Below are 22,918 nucleotides of genomic sequence, written 5' to 3' on the forward strand. Positions count from 1 at the left end.
AGAGCAATCTTACTCATATTATCTAGTAATTCTGAGCTGCTGCTATTTTGTTATATCACCTTATGGTCATTAATAAAAAGGAAAATAAAGAAAATATTGTGAATATAGTTCAGGTCTGCTTTACACCCCTGTCAATCCCCAGAAGATAAACAGATGCCAAAATATCCAGAGCAGCAGGTTACGAACAGTGGCATCCTACTGCGGTCCCCTCACCCTGATTAGGACCGCACTACACACCTGTTAATTGTCTGCCTCACTCTGGAGCCCTCTCTTCTCAATGAATATCAAAGGCTGGATGGGAGCAGGTATAGGATACTTAGGACTTTGAAGATGATATTAAGATATTGATGGGAGATAAGATTAGTTTACATATCATGTATGTTTTTCTGTAGTCCTTTTGTGGTAATTTATTTGAGGGCCAGTGTTGGCATTGATTTGACTGTCTTAAAGAAGAGAGGTTTTTTTAGTAACATGTTAAACCAGGCTGCTAGTTATGGAACCCAAACTTAGGAACGATTTGATGAATGCTACAAAGCATAGTACTTGGTTGTATTTCTCTTTAATTTTTCTTTTTTCCTAAAGATCACATGAAAACTGATCAAAAGGAAATGTTTTGAGAGGTTAAAATTAAAATAGTAATTATAATTTTGTTTTATTTTGAGAGTTTGGGAAGGCAAATCGTGTGCTTTAATTAAAGCAGCTACTTAAGTACTCTTGACAAGTACCATGAAGATACATTCATTCCCACTTCTGTAAACAACAGAATTCGCACCCGCCAAGCTTCAAAAAGAACATAGTTCCACAGAAAACTTCAGTCTACTTTAATGTTTTTAGCATTTCATTAATTCACTTGGGATGACGTGGGTGAGGGGGAATAACTACGGTCATCCCTTTTAATGTGCACACTGAACTGAAAATGAACATTGGATCTGAGGGTGAAATGGTTTCTTATGCATTCAGAAGCATTCACCAGCGTAACCCTCAAGAATCTCAGATCTTCATTCCTAAAATGAAAACATGAATAATCTACTTAGAATAAAAGTTACTTTATATTTCTTTTACTGAAAATCTCATTTAATAAGTTGGTCTTAGGGCTTCCCTGGTGGCGCAGTGGTTAAGAATCCGCCTGCCAGTGCAGGCGACATGAGTTCGAGCCCTGGGCCGGGAAGATCCCACATGCCACAGAGCAACTGAGCCCGTGCGTCACAAGTACTGAGCCCGTGAGCCTAGAGCCCGTGCTCTGCAACAAGAGAAGCCACCGCAATGAGAAGCCCGCATGCAGCAACGAAGACCCAACGCAACCAAAAATAAAAATAAATAAATCAAATAAATTAAAAAAAAAAAAAAAAGTTGGTCTTAAATTTAAATTTTTATGTTCACCCTACCAAACATGGAAAACTTCTGTACAAGAAAAGAGAGAGCCAGGCAAAATAAAATGATTGCTAGTATTAAAAGGCCTGCTACTTAGCATGTACTTTAATCGGATGATTTAACTTATTTTATTGACGAAGCTTAAAAATGACAGTTTTTAAATACAGTATGTAAAGATTTTATTTTTAAGCATGTACAAGAGGACTCTAAATATTTAAAAGCAAAACCTTCATGTATCTCTTCCTTCACTTAAAAATACTGAGTTTTTGAGAGCTTAACGTTTACAGTTAGGGTGTGTGAGGAAGAGGGGTGACGGGTAAGGAGAGAGCGAGGGCTCAGAGCCGGTGCATTCCTAGCCCCCGGCCTCCCCGCACCCCCCCAGTCCCTTTGTGAAAATGGAGAGGTTGCCCTGCCCCCTCACAGGGCTGTGGTCAGCGTGAGGAATCGGTGCGTGTCCATAGTGCTGTGTGAATTGCAGAGGTTTATAGAAAAGGTGATTGTCATTAGGAAGAAGACGTTCACTTTTTATACAGTATATTTTAAAAACATTTCTTGATGTTGTCTTTAAAAAAAAAACAGGTTACAGTGACAGACAACGGTAGTCCCCCCAAGTCAACCATTGCAAGAGTAATTGTGAAGATCCTTGACGAAAATGACAACAAGCCTCAGTTCCTGCAGAAGTTCTACAAAATCAGACTCCCAGAGCGGGAAAAACCAGAACGAGAAAGAAACACCAAGCGTGAGCCTTTATATCGTGTTATAGCTACAGACAAAGATGAAGGTCCCAATGCAGAAATCTCCTATAGCATCGAAGAGGGAAATGAACATGGCAAATTTTTTATTGAGCCAAAAACTGGAGTGGTTTTGTCCAAGAAGTTTTCTGGAGCTGGAGAATATGATATTCTTTCAGTGAGTGAAGATCTAGTCTTTGAATTTCTTACATAATTTGACCGTTAATCTAGTCTTATGTCTCTTCTCTCATAACTTTCTCTCTATTCGGTAAATGGGCTCAGTGCTGTACCTAACAATGCGAAGTATGGGTTTGCTTGTCCCTTCTTTAGTTGTCATTCTGGTTATCTGTGTTGAGTATGGCATAAAAAGGTTGCTCTTTTTATCAGGCATTAAACACATGGAATATACAGCACAGATACTAAATGTTTGACATTGGTTCAGTTTCAGACCAAACCAATCAATGCTTCAGTTATGGGATGCAACTTTTCATTTGCTGTTTTTATCCCCTCTGCCCATATTTTATAGATTAAGGCAGTTGATAATGGTCGCCCCCAAAAGTCATCAACCACTCGACTCCATATTGAATGGATCTCCAAACCCAAACCGTCCCTGGAGCCAATTTCATTTGAAGAATCATTTTTTACCTTTACTGTAATGGAAAGCGATCCAGTTGCTCACATGATTGGAGTAATATCTGTTGAGCCTCCAGGCATACCTCTCTGGTTTGACATCATTGGTAAGCTTCATGACGGTTTTCATCATCCTTGTATAGATCACACTGAGGGGAACCCGCCTCTGGTTTTCTGATTTTGGGGCACATCTCAGAATTTAAAATTGGGAGTAAGACCTATAAGTGGAGAATTTGTTTTATACTGCAGTATTTTGCTTGCAAAATTTTTCACTATATCCAACATATATTAAACTTGTTTAAAATAGGCGCTCTGTATGTACCTTATTAATATAAAAATAAGGTTTTTAAAAATGCACCAAAGAGATAGAGAAATCTAAATGTTTGGTCCAAAAACACAGCTTCTTAATTTTTCCTTCTTGATACATAACATATAGTACATAACTATTTTTAGTGAATATGATTTGAATGTTTAAAATAACTATGCCTACATGATTGTCGCATGTCAGTACTTTATAGGGAATATGCTTAAAATTTTTAATTTATAAGTTATAAATGACAGTGTCAACTATGGCTTTTTAAGTTTGATTTACCTCATTTTCAGTAGGAAGCAGGCTTCACTAGATTAAATCACCCTGTGATAAAAATTATATGCCTAAGCCAATTCTTTTTTTTCTGTCAGTTAATTTAGCTAGACATAGAATGTAATACAACATACTTAAAACAACTTCACATTAGACTTTGGCGTCTTAGTTTTTTAATTCTTATTTCTTCACAGTATTTTAATTACAAGGATATATAAAATCAAAAGTTACGTGTTCGGGTTATCTTTGGTTGGAATCCAGTATCCCTTTTGCCTCTTCACCCCGGAGCCCTCCTGCCCCAGTTGCTGTCTCAGCGGGTTGAAGCTGCAGGGACCACAGGGCGCAGGGGTTTGGGCTCTACCCCTTGAACTTTCTAGGCAGCTGGACTGTTTTCCCTTTTTGGTCTTTGTATGAAATTGTTTATGTTATCAACACCTATGAAACCATTACAGTTTGGTTTTAAATGAACAAAAAGGATTCTTTCCATAGTTAACTGCAGTCAGAATAGTTTGCTTGCTGTCCGTTAACTCCTGTCGCATTTCCAGATGAGCGGACTGCGGCTGCGCAGCATCTAACCTCACGCGTAAACTGACCGCCTTTGGAACCACTTTGATTGATGCTCTCCTTGTTCTGTGCTTGCCTTCCATGCTTGCTTCTTTTTGGCTGTGCCAGGAGACACATTTGCTAGAGAAGTGTTTTACATCTTTCAGATGACTTGTGACCTGAACTGTACAGCAGAAGGTATCTGCTGAGATCACATAATTTGCCTCAGATTATGAGATCTAAAGAAAAGCATCCATTTTTCAAACTTTTTTCTTTCCAGTGACCATCTTTCATCGCTTTTTCTTTTCATAGTGGGCCCGTGGTCACCTGTTCCAATTGCAAACATTCTGACTTTCCATACATCCCTAGATCCTTATTTTTAGATTTAACTGAAGACTGTGTTGTGTGTGTGCTGTTTTGCTTTTTGGTTGGATTTAGTAATAGAACTTCATCATGACGTTTAGACTTTATTTTCGTTCCATTCCATTTCATTGATATAAGTATCTCAAGTTCAGTGGCTTTGAAGAGAGTTTATCTGGAATATGATGGGGAATGCATTTGGATAATGTTAGTAGCTCAGAAACCTTTGCTTCATTAAACTTTGTGTACGACAGCAATGGGAAAAATTTTCAAATAGTGAGAATTCTCAAATAGTAAGAGTCCGGACTAACTGATGTTAACTACCACAATTTTTTTTTTCAGAGTTAACATTTGTTTTTAATAGTTATTTCATTAGAGCAATATGCTCAAATTGTCACAAAATTTTTTTTTTTTTAGTAAATTTTTAAATGGCCAACTTTTTGGTTACTAAATGATGTGAAATGTAGCTACTGAGATATAAGTTAAAGAGGTATTCGGAACCCTTGAAAAAACAAACAAAGTAATTCATTGGTCGTATTAGAAATGTTTTTGTTGTTGTTGTTTTCAGAGTTGCTTTCTTGCTTCCTCTCATTTAGTAGCTTCCTGGGCAGTTATGGCTCAGCTCTTTTTTTTAGTAAGCCAACATTGTCTTTCCAGTTGGTCCTTCTTTTCTGGTCTTTCAAAATGAAAACTCTTTGGAATCACTTTGACCAATATATCAGAAATTTTTCTTTCTTTCTTCCTTTTTTTTTTTAAACTGCCATTAAAAATTAGAAAGCCACAAAATAAATGACAAATTTTCATCCCGTGACCTGTTTTTACTTTAATGTTTGTCCTAACTTAAACTAGGTGGCAACTATGATAGTCACTTTGATGTGGACAAGGGCACTGGAACCATCATTATTGCCAAACCTCTTGATGCAGAACAAAAATCAAACTACAACCTGACAGTCGAGGCTACAGATGGAACCACCACTATACTGACTCAGGTAGGCAAATTGCTGATGATACAGTGTTCTGATATAAGGGTCCACAGGCAATATGAACAATTGATTCTGCCCTCTGAGGTTCTCAAATCAGAAGTTACTATTTTGATACAGTTTATGCACATGTACACAGCAAGGATTTTTATTTAGGGAATGAAATATCACTGCAAATCCTGATTTAGGTTTTGAATGTAATTAACCAGTTTTGAAAACTTTGAAAGAAGACTTAAAAAAAAAAACACGTTATGCCATCAAATCTTTTATTTTTATACTCATTTTGAATTATACTAGTATAAAGTATATCACTGTCAAGGATGACTTGTCCAAGTCATTTGCATTAAAACTGGTTAAAGTGATTAATTATCTTTTAAAACACCTTTTTGGGTTTTTTTCCCCCTTGACTACCTTAGGCTGTGTAAAATAACTGATAAAACTGTTCTATTCCTTTAAACATCTTTATTCCTATCTGATGATTAAGACATGGTCCGATTACTGGCATTTCAAATTGAAATGTCAGAACCCTATAAATTACATTTAAGTTCTGTTCTTTCTTATCAGTTTCTCTTTGATTCACAGTGGGGGCTGTTTGAGAACTTGTTAAATACTTGCTGTGTGCCAGAAGCTGAGGAGTAGGAAACAAAATCCTGCCCTCTTGGAGTTTACATTAGAATGATAAAGCTAAAGCCTCGTGTTTAATGTGCTGTGTGTGAAAAGTAAAAGGAAGAAATTAAATGTTAGAGGATAAAATGCTTCTGAATTCCAATTTCCTATCTTTAGATTATACTATTTTAAATCTTAAGACAGATCATCTGCTAAATCATTTAGTTGCATTGAAGAATAAAAATTATAGTCTGTGATGTCTTTTCAATTAATAAATGAATAGATAATTTAAAGTTGGTTGTGAAATGACCTTATTTCTTTGTCCAAATGCTTGTGATTTTTATTGTATTTAAAATTGATAATATGAATCATGCTTTGGGGTCATTTTGAGGTTGTCATGTAAAAGTGCCAGCACAGTATTAAAATTTCAATCTTGTCAGTAACTGTTCTCATTGTAGAAACTAAACTTTAGAACATGAAAATGAGAAGAAAAGCATCAAGAATTGTAATAAATTTAACAGGGTAATTCTGAAAGGTTAAAGAGTGTAACTGTATGTAGATCAGTTCAAGTAATTGACTAACCAGAAGTCTAGCAAAGGGAACTTAATAACCAGTAGAAATGACACTCTGTGCCAAGCCTTCTCATTACTAAAGATGATATATCTACCTGTAGCATTTATCACTTACTACATAACTCCCAGTAATTGTAGTTTTCATTAGTATAGTTAAGAGCTTAGTATGAAATACGGTGACTAAAATTCCCATAAAACCCAGTAAATATATTGTTCTCTCAGGGACACAGAATTTCTTCAATTTCAATGCTTCGGGTATACTTCTGTAACTTATTTTGAGTCATGTTCAGAGGGTCTTGATAATATCCTAGTGAATTGCTGGCAGGGAGAGGTAGAGTATCAGAGAGCGGTCCAGATCACAGGCTGACCTGTCCAGGTGTGGGTCATTAGGGAACAATCAGTAATTAGGTTTTGATTCCCAGTCTGGGGCTGAGAACAGGGAGTTAGGAATCTGAGTGGGAGGAGAGCAGCAAATGCCAGCTGAAGAGGGACACAGAGATCAGAACCCAGCTGACAAGGCACTGGAACACAGCAGGTAGAGTCCTGTTTGTAGGTGAAACTCAGGAACCAACAGAACAAGTGCTGCCTCATCAAGGTCAGTAGCAGCAGGTGTCAGATCTGAGGTTTGGAGAGTGTCTTCCGTTAAGCCAGGGTGCATCCTCGCAGAGGTGAGTGGTGGAGGGTCGTGCCGTAACTGCCAGTGCTCTGTTGAAGCAGCTCCTTTCCTTGCTTTCCTGTCCTGCTGTTTCTGCTGAGGATGTTGACCAGTATTAAATCACGTCACTTTGCTTTATCTGCTATCTCAAGGTAACTTACCAAATCCAGTTCACATTTTTTCCCTTTCTTTGAAACAGCTTTGCTTTCCTGTTTTCTTTCAGTTTCTCGGGAACGTCAGCATTGCATACTCTGGAGCAGGCCATTTGGTTTGAATCGGGGCTCTGCCTCTTACTCCTGTGCATGGGCAGGTGGCTGTGACCCTCTGTGCTTCCATTTCTCCTCTGGAAAACGGGCACAGCAACTTTGCCCTCATAGGACAAAGTGAGACGACACTCGGGTGCCGGCCCCTCAAGCCCTCAGGCCTGTCCCCAGTGAGCGCTCCCTGCGTGTTCCCTGTTGCACATCAGCACTGGTTTGGGCTCCTGTCCCCCTGCTTGGCACTGAGTCACCTTCCTGTCTCCATTCTCTGTCTCTGCGATTCATCCTGCACTGCCTGCTACCAGCATGGTCTGCCTGACCGGGAGGAGGACGGAGGGTGATTTGCTCCCATCACACAGTTCAGAACACACAGGCCACACGGTTCTCAGCCTCTGCTCGGGAGCCGGGCTCTGCTCTCGGACCCCACCTTCTCCCTGTTCCTTTTCTTTGTCACCCCTGGTTCAGGGTCCTCCTCTGAGGTGTCTAAGAGACAGGATGTTCCATTCCACCCTCGCCTTCACATCTTTGACTGAGCTTTTCCTCCTACCCCAGTATACGTTCATCTGCCAACCTAAAACCTGTGCAAGCGGAGCTTGTCTCCTCCTCGAAAGCTTCCTGAATGGCCTGCACCATCTCTGGACTCCTGAAAACTTCCTTGATAACATAGGAAACCTGTATGTGCAAGTCATTGCCCAGTGAGGTTGAAAGCTTCAGGGGGCAGGGGTGCTCCGTATTTCCTTTACACCCTCCGTAAATGCAGTAAGTGCCGAGCATGGACGTACCCGGGAAATACGTGTCAGTTGAACTGCTTCATCAAAGAGGGTTGTTCTTACTTCAGCTGTTCATATTTAGGTGGGATCAGTTGATCTTAGAGCAGGATTAAACTGTGTTTGCCCAGCACTCCTTCCATGAGAAAATAAATTTTAAATGTGTAGTGGAGGGACTTTCCTGGTGGCACAGTGGTTGGGAGTCTGCCTGCCAGCGCAAGGGACGCGTGTTCGAGCCCTGGTCTGGGAAGATCCCACATGCTGCGGAGCAACTGAGCCCGTGCGCCACAGCAGGGGAGGCCGCTGCAATGAGAAGCCCGCACACCACAACGGAGACCCAACGCAGACAAAAATTAAAAAAAAAAAAAATTGTGTAGTGGAAATGAATATGTAGTGATTTAATTTATAGAAATTATAGCCTTTGCTTCTGGATCATCATTGACCTTTCAAAGTGAGGCATCTGTAGTTTTAAATGTTTACATAACTTTCACATAAACCCTTTCTGTGGTTTGGTGGATGCATTTAGTGTTCGTATAGTTTAATGTTACAGATCCACCGCTGAGGTCTCAGTGTTCTAGGAGAACGGTGGATGCATTTAGTGTTCATATAGTTTAATGTTACAGATCCACCGCTGAGGTCTCAGTGTTCTAGAAGGACAGTGGTATTGTCTTCATGGAAAGGCCTCTAGTCCGTGTTCTTGCCCCCATGTGGTTAACACCCCGCCCTCCCCCATGCGGTACTAGGACTTTGGCCTCCTGTGCCATTCGGACTAGTGAGGTTTGTTCCATATGATCTAGTGAAGCTCATGTTTCTTGTTTATGACTGTGACCATCTTTTACAATCGTAGTGATTTCCTATATGCCTTATCCACATGTGTCTTTTCAATCTGAAAATTAATCTTCTTACTGTCAAGGTAAATTTTTTTTTTTAATTTAGCTTGGGACTGAGTTTTTAAACATCTGCTTTTTTTTCCTTTAAGGTTTTTATTTAATATTTATTTTATGACCTACTTAAGAGAATTCTCTCTCTCCAGTGTATTTAAATTGCTTTTAAGAAATAAATGTATTTACTATCTGTGTGTAGTTTTGTGATCACAAAAATATAAGGATTTTAAAGCACATTTCTAATTTTCCTTTTTATTCATAATATCGGTAGGGATTTGGAATCTCAAAGATTAGAACAAGAACTTCAGATACTGTGACCATTAAGTAGCACACTCACCTCAGTAGCTTGGTAGTTACAGGTGCAAATCTGATATAGGAAATCAGTCTTCTGTGAATCCTGCTAAAGTAAATTCTTTATCTTTACATGAGCAATCTAGAAATTTCTGTGGAGACCTAAGAGAAATTAAGCCTGCATTTCAGAAAGAAATGTGTGTTACATTTGTGTGTGACATTTTTCTCTCAAAAAGTCTCAAGAATTTAGAAACGTTTTTATTATCTTACTCATTTATATAGGTAATATGTCAATGAAAAATTTGAAAGATGTTTTTTATTCTGGATTTTGGTTCCTTTTATTTCTCATGTTTGAATTTCATTTTGCTCAAAAATTAGGGGTTTTTTTTCAGTGTGCATTTGATTTTTTTCCCTGATTCTTTAAATAACTAAAACATCATAATTAGGAATATTATTGTTATGTGAGTCATTTTGTCATCACAGGTATTCATCAAAGTAATAGACACAAATGACCATCGTCCTCAGTTTTCTACATCAAAATATGAAGTTGTTATTCCTGAAGACACAGTGCCAGAAACAGAAATTTTGCAAATCAGTGCTGTGGATAAGGATGAAAAAAACAAACTAATCTACACTCTGCAGAGCAGTATTGATCCATTGAGTCTCAAGAAATTTCGCCTTGATCCTGCAACTGGCTCTCTCTGTACGGCAGAAAAACTTGATCATGAAGCCATTCAGCAGCATGTTCTCACAGTCATGGTAGGGCTTTCTGCTCATTCTTCTGCCACTGTTTGGTTCCTGAAGGATTCCATGTTTTTGAGAGTGATCTTTAATCAATTTTAAGGAAAGCTTTAACAGGATCAATAATATGCTGTTTCTTTTAGGTACGAGATCAAGATGTCCCTGTAAAGCGCAACTTTGCAAGGATTGTTGTTAATGTCAGCGACACCAATGACCACGCCCCCTGGTTCACGAGCTCCTCCTACAAAGGGCGGGTTTATGAATCAGCAGCTGTCGGCTCAGTTGTGTTGCAGGTTACAGCTCTGGACAAGGACAAAGGGAAAAATGCTGAAGTTCTGTACTCTATCGAATCAGGTATTTTTGGAGCACTGCATAGGTTTATAACTTTGCACTTATTAGAAAGTATGTTTTTTCTTTTCTAAAATTAGTTCTAGATGTTGAAACATTTCTGTGTATCAAAACTGCTTAAATTGATAGCTACCATTTTACATGTTAAGAGAAAGAAAAAAAAATTTAACTTTTAACTCATTGGAAAGCAAAGCTAGAGAGTCCTAACTACGTTTGGGTAATGTTCTTGGAGATTCATAATATTAGCATAATTCAAGGCTCTGAGAAGTCCTGCAGTAAAGAAAACTTTATTTGACCAATTCAGGATTTCCAGAATGGTTTTAACCACACAATCGTTTTCCTCCATAAACTATGAAGTACTCTTAGGATAAGGCTGGCCTAGTGATTTAACATTTTTCTTTTAGTCAGAGCATATCTTCTCTTGGGCAGAGCAGGAAACTCCATGACAGAGTGCCAACTCATCCAGTTCTAATTGGGTCACGTCTCATAAAGGGTGTCCATGCCTCTCCTACCCCTTCCAGGCTTTGCTTTTCTGCCACTTTCACCCCCATGCATCTTTCACAGTTGCATTTTGTTCATGGAATTGGGTTGGTGCAGTAGGTCCCAGGGTTGGGACGAGGGCTTGAAGAAATGTTGAAAAGGCTGAGGGGCTTGCTGGAGTTGGGCAGGAGACAGCAAAGCAGGGAGACGAGCTGGAACTGTGGGCCTGGACAGTTCTGGGTGTGATAGGGCAAGAGGTCCAGAGCCTTGCTGGTGATTCCAAGAAGGAGGATCACCAGGAAACAGTGGTGGCATAGTGAAATGTTGTTCTGTGTTCTGTTTGATGCTGCTATTCACTCATTCATTTCTTTATTCCATGGACTCTCATTTTATATGCCAGGTGCCCTGCTAGGAGCGTTTGTACTTGTGCTTGATAGGTAGGGGTTACCATCGGTCCACGAATGTATGTTCTTGCAAAAGAATGCTGCCCCTGATTGAAACAGGGATCTGCTTTAGAGCATGTGATTTATTCAGTCAGAAATCATCTAGCTTTGAGACTTGCCCGACTCATGCCAAATACTATGAGTAAGTGATTAAATATCGAGAAGGCAGCTTCCATTTTTCCATCTTTCTCAGTGCCATTGTTAGTACAAAGGTTATACTCTTTCATTCTTTCTCTATCGTGGTTTTAGAAGATTGAGATCATCCACTTAACTTTTTTTTGTAAGTCCATACCTCTGCATATTTAGAAATTATGTATCTTTTCTAGGCATTAGAATTGATAGAGGTACAATTAACTGAAGATCATATAATCCAAAGCTGAGCAAACGGAGAGTACTTTTTTGCTTTATCAATGTGTTTTATGTGGTTAAACTATTTTCATCTTAATATATTTGAAGTTTCATTTATTTCCCTGAAAATGACCAAGCTTAAGCCATCCCTCACAAATAAGACCTCATATACTGCCCGAGGTTGCAGTGTTAAAATGTATTATAGTGTAGTTAGTGCCTTGAATAAAAATGATTTTTCCACTGGTTCAGAAATTTAACCATTAAAAAAGCACATTCCATTTGTGCATGCCTGAGCACTTCAATAAAATAGTTTTCCCCCCGAGACAGACTTACTGGGTTTGTGTAGGAGAAAATGTTAAACTTTCCCTTAGCTTTCACATAGTTTTCAGCAATTGGGCGTTTAAAATATGATTGTTGGTGCCTGACTGAAGGCATGCACATTCTTTAAATGCTTGTAATGACTGATGGGGTTAGTAATTCGGTATTCCAAGAATGGAACTGTATCTCCACTCAATAGATAATACCAAGGGCCTATTCTGATATAAACTTTGAACTTCAAAGAAGATAATTGGATAGATTTGGTAATGTAAAAATCATGCTATACAAGTTACTTTATAGGAAACAACTACCATTAAAATGCAGTAGAATTGTGTGTGTATAAATCTGTTGAATAGTAGTAGGAACTATAAAATGGTCACACAGCCTTCATTCAACAGTGTATTCATAGTCACCTGCTTCTGACTTGTGTCAGATTGCATTTAATAAAGTTCAAAAGAGTAGTTACAGATTCAGGCTATAACACTGCATGTTTAATTAGCAGCAATTTATTGAGCAAAAGGTTTGGTCTGATTAGGAGTCTTTAGGGAAAAAAGGAAGTAATTAAAGAATATTTTCAGTAATAATTGAGTTAGGTGTTTAGAGACACATCGGTGCCATACTGTGGGCTATAGTGTTTATTTTTTTTAAAGTAGATGATTTTTAATTCAAAACTGTTATAACCTCTGGAAATAGAAGACACTCAGTAAATATACTTACTGATTAGAATTGGTTTTCTGCCCCAAACTTAGGTAAAATGTAATTGCAGTTGAAGCTTTACAGAGGTTGCCATTCTGTGGGGCAGTCAGCATCCACGGCACGTCCACCGTGGGAAGAGGCAGGTCCTGTGCACAGCTTTCTGACGTGCCCTTTGGGGTGTACGTGTGTAATACAGTCATAGCTGACGAGCACACATTTGCATGTTTGTCCAGATAACTGCCTTGTTCATATGGAAAGAACAATTTAAAACTTTTTAGAAATAACCAGTATCTCCCCTACAGTGAATGACTAAGGCCCCAACCTAGTACAGACTTCTGTCACTGCCCTGTTAGTTTGTTCACAAATGCCATATGTATATTTCAGTATTTGGTGAGTGTGGCTATTACTAGATCAGACAAGGACACATTCAAGCCGCTCAGCAGCCCTCAGTGTTGCACATAAATATGATGTTGCTTTCCCATCTGCAAATCTGATGGTTTCTGCCGTAGCACATGTATTGATACAGGTAGGATCCATATGCTGATTAACTAGCTGTGTTCCTGTTTAACCTCCTTGTTATCGTTGACAGGCTCAGAGCTGTCTTCATCAAAGTCGAGGTACTGCAAGTAATAAAGAATGTTTTGAATGCCACATTGCTAACAAAAATTTTTTTATCAGATTTCCAGTTAGTCATGACACGTTCCTTTTGCTAATACTTTTAAACGAAGTGCTGCATCTAACAAATGGTTGTTGGTAGTGATTGAAGTATAGCATAAATGCAGGAAAACAAAACCAAGTAGAAATATAAATATATAAGTACTTTGATGAATGTATTAATTTTTTTCAAGCTGCTGATCAACCTGTTTGGTATTTAATTTGTTTTCTTTCCATACATGTGTAAAAGTTGTTTCATTCAACAAATATTTGCTGAGTGTCTCCTATGTGTCAGGCATTTTTCTAGGCAGAGATGATAAAATAATGAATCAAACAAGCCATGCTTAAGTGGAGCTTACATCCTAGTGGGAGAACAGATAAGAACAAAGTGACAATATGTGCTGTAAAGAAAACACAGGGTAATGGGACAGAAACAGCAATGCTGAATGGGGAGGTCAAGGAAGGCCTCACCACCACATTCTCTAAGAAGGAGGCATTTGGGGAAAACCTGAATGAATGAACGCGTGCATGGAGAGGCAGTGGGAATAGCTGGTGGAAGACTGTTCCAGGAGGGGACCCACCAGACCCGGTGGTTCCAAGATGAGGATGTGCTCACGTGATTGAGGGGCCTGCTCATTGCAGATAAGATCCATTTATTCCTCCATGTGAGGCCTTGTGTGTTTGAAGCTTTAAGATTTCACTGTGCAGAGTAAAAGAGAAATGCATATAGATGGCTGAATATAAAATATGGTAGGTCAGCTGCTTTATTAGTACAGACATAGGATAGTAAAGAGTGGGGATGAAGACAGTTGTCCAGAGGTTTTCACAGCCCCCCCAGGCAGTCAACCAGTCACAGCTTTGGAAGTGGGGATGTTGCAAAGGTAGCTGAGAAAGGACCTTGGAATCCCGATAACCAACTAAAACACAGTGGGGGAGAACTGGGGTCACTGGCACTCGTAAGTACAGACAGGCCGGAAATTAGTGTCTGCGAGGCCTGGCAGAGGCAACATGACCCTGTTCGTGGGCCAGGGTTCGGCTCAGAGCTTCGTGGCCTGGAGACATTCTGGACCTCTGTCCTGTTGCAGGTTGAGGCACGGCCTTGGGGCCTGGACGCAGAGCCAGGCAGACTTAATGAAAACCAGACTGGGTCTGGCCTCAGAAAGAAGGAGGATGGATTTTTGGAAAATGTATTAAAGGAAGGAAATGAAAGCTGGAGAGGAAGTGTTTACTAGTAATGATGTGGAGAAAGGAATGCTCGGTTAAGCCCCTGGTTTGCAAGTCGCAGCAAGTAATTCTGGTCTGTGAAGGGCCGTGCTCCATTGCAGACCTCGAGGAACACAGAATTTGAGAAGGCAGTTAAGTGGCAAGTGGACTTTGTTTTGGGTAAAGTGTAATAGTTCAATTTTTCCAAGATTTAAAGAAAAGTATATTTTATAAAAGGGATTCTTTTTAATCACTGAATACATCATTTTTATTACTAAGACAGAAACAAGTTATACCTTTTTCCACTGTAAATTCACTCTGATGAAAGAAAGAATTCTCTTTTAACTCCTAACAAATGCTACATTTTCAAGACTAAAGGAATTATCAGTAGGCATTCTTTCCTCTCGTTCGAAGTTATTTTTCCCTAAAATATGTCAAGTAAGCTTTTAAAGACTCAGGCATGGGGAGCTTCATGATCTTCTGCCTCAGCAAGTTCTGGGGCAGCTCCTCAGACTAGATCAATTCAGTTCTATGACTAGAATAAATGATTCTGGACTCTGTTTATAAAACAGAAAAGGGATGAAGGGTTCGTGGTTGGATCGAATCTGAGGACCCTCACGCTGCCTTGATCTACCCAGAAAGAGAGTAAACTGCGGAACTGTAGTAAACTCCTGGTGTCCTCAGGAAGAGCTCAAGTGGCACAAAACTATGGAATATTGTGGAGTTGCATTTGCAGCTAAATACATGTACATAACGTAGCTGGAAAAGGTCTAAAGAAAAGCAAGTAAAACAATCTTAAGAGTTTTCAGCCTCAGCAATATTGACATTTTGCACCAGAAAGTTCTTTGCTGTGGGGCTGTCCTGTGCCCTGTAGTATGTTAGCAGCATCCCTGGCCTCTACTCACTGGAGGTCAGGAGCACCCTCTCCCCACAAGTAGTGGTCACCAAAAAGGGGTCCAGACATGGTTGAGTGTCCCTCTGGGTGAAAGCACCTCCAGTTGAGAACCACTCACCTAGAAATTAAATTGACCTGAAAAAATTCAGGGGATATTACTGAAATCTTGAAAGCCTATAAAGTGGGGCAGAGTACACACAGGCTTATTCATCAGTTCCCCGAATGCTTAAAATAAGGGCCAACTCTATTTAAGTTTGTTAAATTTAATTGAAGTCTTCCCTTTCATAGTGGGTAAGATTCTTGAGAGTTTGCAAGTGATAAATAAATATATTCCAAAGGGGTTTTGAGGGACTCTTGGAGATGATTAACTAAACTCCTTTATGGAAGGATAACCAGATCCTTCCACAACACATTCCTGATTCAACCAGAGAGAGTGACTTTTGGCTTTAGGTACAGAGTGATATTGCTTCTGTTTCTTTTCGTAATTTATGGACAAAACTCAGAAAAGTTTGCCCTTAGAGTAGATAAAAATGAGACAAATTGAATAAAACAAGTTCCATTCGAATGTTGATAGGTCCTTGTATTTTTCTCTAACATACTTTTTTCTCTCCTCCCAGGAAACATTGGAAATTCTTTTACAATTGATCCCATCTTGGGCTCTATAAAAACTGCCAAAGAATTAGATCGAAGTAACCAAGTGGAATATGACTTAGTGGTAAAAGCTATAGATAAAGGCAACCCGCCAATGAGTGAAATCACTTCTGTGTGTATCTTTGTCACCATTGCTGACAACGCCTCTCCCAAGTTTACATCAAAAGAGTATTCTGTTGAAATTAGTGAAACTGTCAGCATTGGGAGTTTCGTCGGAATGGTTACAGCCCATAGTCAGTCATCAGTGGTATATGAAATAAAAGATGGAAATATAGCTAATGCCTTTGATATTAATCCACATTCTGGAAGTATCATCACTCAGAAAGCTTTGGATTTTGAAACTTTGCCCATTTATACATTGACAATACAAGGAACTAACATGGCTGGTTTGTCTACAAATACAACCATTCTAGTGCATCTGCAGGATGAAAATGACAACTTGCCAGTTTTTACGCAGGCAGAATATACGGGGCTCATTAGCGAATCAGCTTCAATTCACAGTGTGGTCCTAACAGACAGGAATGTCCCATTAGTTATTCGAGCCACTGATGCTGATAAAGAATCAAATGCTTTGCTTGTTTATCACATTGTTGAACCAGCTATACACAAATATTTTACTGTTGATTCCAGCACTGGTGCTATTCATACAGTACTAAGTTTGGACTATGAACAAACAAGTACTTTTCACTTCACTGTACAAGTTCATGACATGGGAACACCATGTTTATTCGCTGAATATGCAGCCAACGTGACTATCCATGTTATTGACATTAATGACTGCCCTCCTGTGTTCTCCACGTCATTGTATGAAGCATCTCTTTTGTTGCCAACATACAAAGGAGTCAAGGTCATCACAGTAAATGCTACAGATGCTGATTCAAGCGCATTCTCACAGTTAATGTACTCCATCACCGAAGGCAACATCGGGGAGAAGTTTTTAATGGACCACAAGACTGGTACTATAACTGTACAAAACACAACTCAGTTGAGGAGCCGCTATGAGTTAACTATCAGAGCTTCTGATGGCAGATTTGCAAGCTTAACCTCTGTGAAAATTAATGTGAAAGAAAGCAAAGAAAGTCAGCTGAAGTTTACCCAAGATTTCTACTCTGCAGTAGTGAAAGAGAATTCTACTGAAGCCAGAAGATTAGCTGTCATAACTGCTATCGGGAATCCAATCAATGAGCCCCTGTTTTATCACATCCTCAACCCAGATCGCAGATTCAAAATCAGCCGCACGTCCGGAGTTCTGTCGACCACTGGCATACCGTTTGATCGTGAACAGCAGGAGACCTTTGATGTGGTAGTGGAAGTGACACAAGAACACAAGCCTTCAGCAGTGGCCCATGTCATTGTAAAGGTCATCGTCGAAGACCAGAACGATAACGCACCGGTGTTTGTCAACCTGCCTTACTACGCCATTGTTAAAGTGGATACCGCCGTGGGCCATGTTATTCGCTACGTGACGGCCATCGACAGAGACGGTGGCAGGAACGGGGAAGTGCACTACTACCTCAAGGAACACCACGAACACTTCCAAATTGGAGCCTCAGGGGAAATTTCACTGAAAAAACAATTTGAACCTGACACCTTAAATAAAGAATATCTCGTCACAGTGGTTGCAAAAGATGGAGGAAACCCAGCTTTTTCGGCTGAAGTCATAGTTCCCATCACCGTTATGAACAAAGCCATGCCTGTGTTTGAAAAGCCTTTCTACAGCGCCGAGATTCCAGAGAACGTCCAGATGCACAGCCCTGTTGTCCACGTACAAGCCAACAGTCCAGAGGGCTTGAAAGTGTTCTATAGCATCACAGACGGCGATCCTTTCAGCCAGTTTACTATTAACTTCAACACCGGAGTTATCAATGTCATAGCGCCTCTGGACTTTGAGTCCCACCCAGCATATAAACTGAGCATCCGAGCGACTGACTCCTTGACCGGTGCTCACGCCGAGGTCTTTGTGGACGTAATCGTGGAAGACATCAATGACAACCCTCCCGTGTTTGCCCAGCAGTCCTATGCCACCACCCTGTCCGAGGCGTCTGTAATTGGAACATCCGTGGTTCAAGTCAGAGCAACAGATTCTGACTCAGAACCAAACAGAGGGATTTCATACCATATGTTTGGGAATCATAGCAAGAGTCATGATCATTTTCACATAGACAGCAGCACTGGCCTCATTTCACTGGTCAGGACTTTGGATTATGAGCAGTTCCAGCAGCACAAGGTTTTTGTAAGGGCTGTTGATGGCGGCATGCCTCCTCTGAGCAGCGATGTGCTTGTCACAGTGGATGTCACCGACCTCAACGATCACCCACCACTATTTGACCAACAGATTTATGAAGCCAGAATTAGCGAGCACGCTGCCCATGGGCATTTTGTGACCTGTGTAAAAGCCTATGATGCAGACAGTTCAGACATAGACAAGTTGGAATATTCCATTCTGTCTGGCAATGATCATAAGAATTTCGTCATTGACAGCAGGACGGGGATCATCACGCTCTCAAACCTGCGCCGGCACGCCCTGAAGCCATCGTACACCCTTCAGGTTTCTGTGTCTGACGGAGTTTTTAGGAGTTCAGCTCAGGTTCATGTGAGTGTGATTGGAGGCAACTTGCACAGTCCCATTTTTCTTCAGAATGAATATGAAGTGGAGCTCGCTGAAAATGCTCCCTTGCACACCCTGGTGACCGAGGTTAAAGCAACTGATGGGGATTCGGGTATTTACGGTCACGTCACCTACCACATCGTAAATGACTTTGCCAAAGACAGGTTTTACACAAATGAGAGAGGACAGATCTTTACTTTAGAAAAACTTGATCGAGAAACCCCAGCGGAAAAAGTAATCCCAGTTCGTTTCATGGCCAAGGACACTGGCGGAAAAGTTGCTTTCTGCACCATTAACGTCATCCTTACAGATGACAATGATAATGCACCACAGTTTCGAGCAACCAAGTTTGAGGTGAATATTGGATCCAATGCTCCCAAAGGGACATCAGTCATCAAAGTCCTTGCCAGTGACGCTGATGAGGGATCCAATGCCGACATCACCTATGCCATTGAAGCAGATTCTCAAAGCGTTAAAGAGAATTTGGAAATTAACAGACTGTCTGGCATAATAACTACAAAAGAAAGCTTAATTGGCTTAGAAAATGAGGTCTTCACTTTCTTTGTCAGAGCAGTGGATAATGGGTCTCCACCCAAAGAATCTGTTGTTCCCGTCTATGTTAAAGTACTTCCACCAGAAATGCGGCTTCCAAGATTTTCAGAACCATTTTACACCTATACGGTTTCAGAAGACGTGCCTATTGGAACAGAAATAGATCTCATTCGAGCAGAGCATAGCGAGACTGTCCTTTACAGCCTAGTCAAAGGGAATACTCCTGAGAGCAATAGAGATGAGTTCTTTGTGATCGACAGACAGAGTGGGAGACTGAAACTGGAGAAGGGTCTGGACCATGAGACAACTAAGTGGTACCAGTTTTCCGTACTTGCCAGGTGCACTCATGATGACTATGAGGTGGTGGCTTCTGTAGATGTTAGTATCCAAGTGAAAGATGCAAATGATAACAGCCCTGTCTTGGAGTCTAGTCCATATGAGGCATTTACTGTTGAAAACCTGCCAGGGGGAAGCAGAGTCATCCAGATCAGGGCGTCTGATCTAGATTCAGGAACCAATGGCCAAGTTATGTATAGTCTAGATCAGTCACAAAGTGTAGAAGTCATCGAATCTTTCACCATTAACATGGAAACAGGATGGATTACCACCCTAAAGGAACTTGACCACGAAAAGAGAGACAGTTATCAGATTAAGGTGGTTGCATCAGATCATGGTGAAAAGGTTCAGCTCTCCTCCACAGCCATTGTGGATGTTACTGTCACCGATGTCAACGATAGTCCCCCACGGTTCACGGCAGAGATTTATAAAGGGACTGTGAGTGAAGATGATCCACCAGGGGGCGTAATTGCCATCCTAAGTACCACGGATGCTGATTCTGAAGAGATCAACAGACAAGTTACATATTACATAACAGGTAACATGTTTAAAGTGAATGGTTTAATTTAAAATTAAGTTGTATTAGAAGTATAAATTCTGAGATATATATTTTATGGAAATTGAGAGTTAAAGGGGCGATTTTAATATATCTAAAATAAGTAGAAATAACATCTATTAAGCTATGTTTCAAGTTCTTTGCCTGAGCAAAGCCAGTAGTTGTTTCACTAGGCTGATTTTGATTTTTATGATTCATTCTGTTGATCTTTATACACAGTGTATAAAAAAGATATTATAATTTAAATCTATAGTTTCAGTATAGGCTAAAGTGTTACTGATAGTCTTGGAATTTTATTTGGCTTAATGCTGTGTTTAAATACACATTTTAGTGCTGCTTTCTTTGTTTTTTGTTTTTTTTGAGGGTTTTGGGTGGGGGGGTTAGTGAATGGGAAAGCTAATTAAATATAAGTGTAATAACTTTTTTTAAAACTTAATTCTTTTGAATCATAATATTATGTATCTTTTGTACAATTTATTTCTCCTGTTATTCCTTTATTTATTTCAACAAATTTGACTGTCATCTCCTTCCATTGATTTAATAGGAGGGGATCCTTTGGGGCAGTTTGCTATTGAAAATATACAGAATGAATGGAAGGTCTATGTGAAGAAACCTCTAGATAGGGAAAAAAGGGACAATTATCTTCTGACTATCACAGCAACTGATGGGACCTTCTCATCAAAAGCTATAGTTGAAGTCAAAGTCCTTGATGCAAATGACAACAGTCCCATTTGTGAAAAGGTAGGATACTCTTTAAGTCTATATATTATGAATTCAGATTTCTTTCTTAAACCTTTCAGAAGGACTGTCACGTGGTGCTGTAGAGTAATTCAAATGTGTTTCATGTTGTAATCTCTTATGTTTAAGTCGAGGTGAGGGTCAAATGGGGCAAGAGTTGGATTAGCTTCAGAACTACTTTTGGGGGATGCTAAATTGCTTAAAAACCTAGTTCAAAATACTGTGAATTCCGGACAGGATTACAGTTGTATATAAGCATTGCTCTGTTACGTTTTCATGGAAGGATTCCCTTCATTTGGGGGTGAGGTAGCTCTGTTCTGCTCCAAGAGACCGTATTTGGGGCCCTTGCTCCTGTACACGCTAGAGGAACCCAGAGGTGAAGTGTGTGGCTTCTGCCCCTGTGGAGCCCACCGTTTAACATGAGCACAAGATGCACACCAGGGAAGAGCTGCGCCACCTGAGGTCGCTCGGTGAGGGCGGGAGTTGTCCCCGCACCTGGAGGATGAGGAAAAGCTCAGCCTTTGGGAGGTGGTGATGAGATCACCAAGAGTGGAAATGGAAGGGCATTGGGGCCGGAGGGTAAACTGGGTGAGAGGGGCTGTGGAGGGTGTTCCAGGGAGCTGGGACTCCACGAATCCTTCCTTACGTGAAAGGGGGAGATGACGTACTCCAGGAGTTCCTGAGAGAAGCTGAGTCTGGTAGCATTGTTTCCATTTAGCTGAGGAAGTGTGAAAGTGGGGATAACAGGGAGTGGACAGAGGCACAGGGAACGGAAGGACGAAAGATGCTGTAACGGGAAAACTGGTGGCACTTGGTCCTCCCTGGCCGTGAATCGCAACAAGCATGTTAGTTAAGTCAAGATTGACCTTAGGTTTCCTACAGGAGTGATTGGGAGAAAGACCAAAGATGAGCCTGGAGCGGAAATTGGTTTTAGAGGAAGCATGCTGAATTCCATTTCAGATTTGTTCAGTTTAAGATCACGGGACATTCAGTTGAATGTGTTTTTATGGATGTTTAGAGTTAGCGAGATGGAGGATGGGTATGTGAACTTGGCAGCTTCTGTGGATAACTGGTAACTGCATTCATCTGAGAGGATAATAACAAGGCGGGGAAAGAGGAGAGACAGGTATCCCCTGAGAGAGGAAGAAGGCGGAAGGAAGAGAGCGCAGATGCCAGCACAGTGTCGTTGAGAGCAGAGGAGGGGAGAATTTTTAGGAGGCGGGATGGCAAGCAGAGGTGTGACAGAGATAAAAAGCGGACCGAGTGAAACAGACCATTGGGCTCTGTGACTGGCTTGGAGACGGCGGTCTCAGTGCGGTGATGTGGGTGGACGCCTGATTTCAGGAGATTAAAGGGTGTGTGTTAACAAGGAGATAGATTTGGCCAGTGACGAAAGTTGGGAGTAAAAAGAAGGAAGAAGCGTGTGGTAGGTGAAGGGAAGGCTGGGTGGGGGAACAGGTGACTTGGAAGAGGGACAGGGAGGTGGAGAGCACCACAGTCGGCAAGAGATGTGTGTAACTGGGCGGGCAGAGGAGCAGAGCTATTCTCGGGGAAATGGGTACGAATAATTCAGCTGGGGGGAAAGCGGGACTCCTGAGGGATGAGGAGTTCATTCCAGTCCATGGTTTTGGTGACAGTGATTTATGGCAGGAGGATTACGTGTGTGTGTGCGTGTGGATGTATCTTATAGAAACTAAATGTGTGTGTTTTGCTGTTTTTCAGCACTTTTCCTATCACCTTTGGTATCAATAAAATTAGGACACTAGATCATTTGAAATCATCAGTATTGCAAAATATCCTGTTTCATGAGTCATAGTTCACCTAAAATTGAGCTCATATTAAGAAAATAAATTTAACAGCGTCTTATCTGTTTGTCTTATGTTTTGGTTTACGGCATGGATTTCTGAATAGTTGGAACTGGAAACAACCGTTCACTGTGTTTGAGAATCAGGTCAGATTTGAAGAGAGACGGGGTGGAGCAGGGCGGAAGAGAGCCCTGGCCTGAGCGTCACTTGCCCCCTCCCCGGTGGCCTTGGATAACCTTTGTTTTCTCCCGTGACATGAGGCTCACTTCTCTCCCAAATGCAGTTACTTGGTGGTGTTTTAAGAGTGATTGCA

At 40.6% G+C, this 22,918-nt stretch overlaps 1 protein-coding gene across 6 annotated transcripts in view; it reads left to right on the plus strand.

Moving 5' to 3' along the window:
• FAT1 (FAT atypical cadherin 1) overlaps window positions 1-22,918 on the plus strand; it is a 123,878-nt gene that overhangs the window by 77,482 nt on the left and 23,478 nt on the right. For all 6 annotated transcript variants that reach the window (XR_014258257.1, XM_082444447.1, XM_082444444.1 and 3 more), the window contains 7 exons: window positions 1,951-2,280; window positions 2,629-2,839; window positions 5,068-5,207; window positions 9,717-9,992; window positions 10,118-10,328; window positions 15,977-20,044; window positions 20,607-20,803. Coding sequence is in view for 5 of the 6 variants with exons in the window: in XM_082444447.1 (XP_082300573.1) it covers window positions 1,951-2,280; window positions 2,629-2,839; window positions 5,068-5,207; window positions 9,717-9,992; window positions 10,118-10,328; window positions 15,977-20,044; window positions 20,607-20,803 (5,433 nt within the window). In the remaining variant the exon portion in view is untranslated. The remainder of the gene's footprint in view (window positions 1-1,950; window positions 2,281-2,628; window positions 2,840-5,067; window positions 5,208-9,716; window positions 9,993-10,117; window positions 10,329-15,976; window positions 20,045-20,606; window positions 20,804-22,918) is intronic.

Source organism: Balaenoptera physalus (genome assembly GCF_965194825.1).
Source record: "Balaenoptera physalus genome assembly, chromosome: 21".
In the NCBI taxonomy this organism is placed as follows: domain Eukaryota; kingdom Metazoa; phylum Chordata; class Mammalia; order Artiodactyla; family Balaenopteridae; genus Balaenoptera; species Balaenoptera physalus.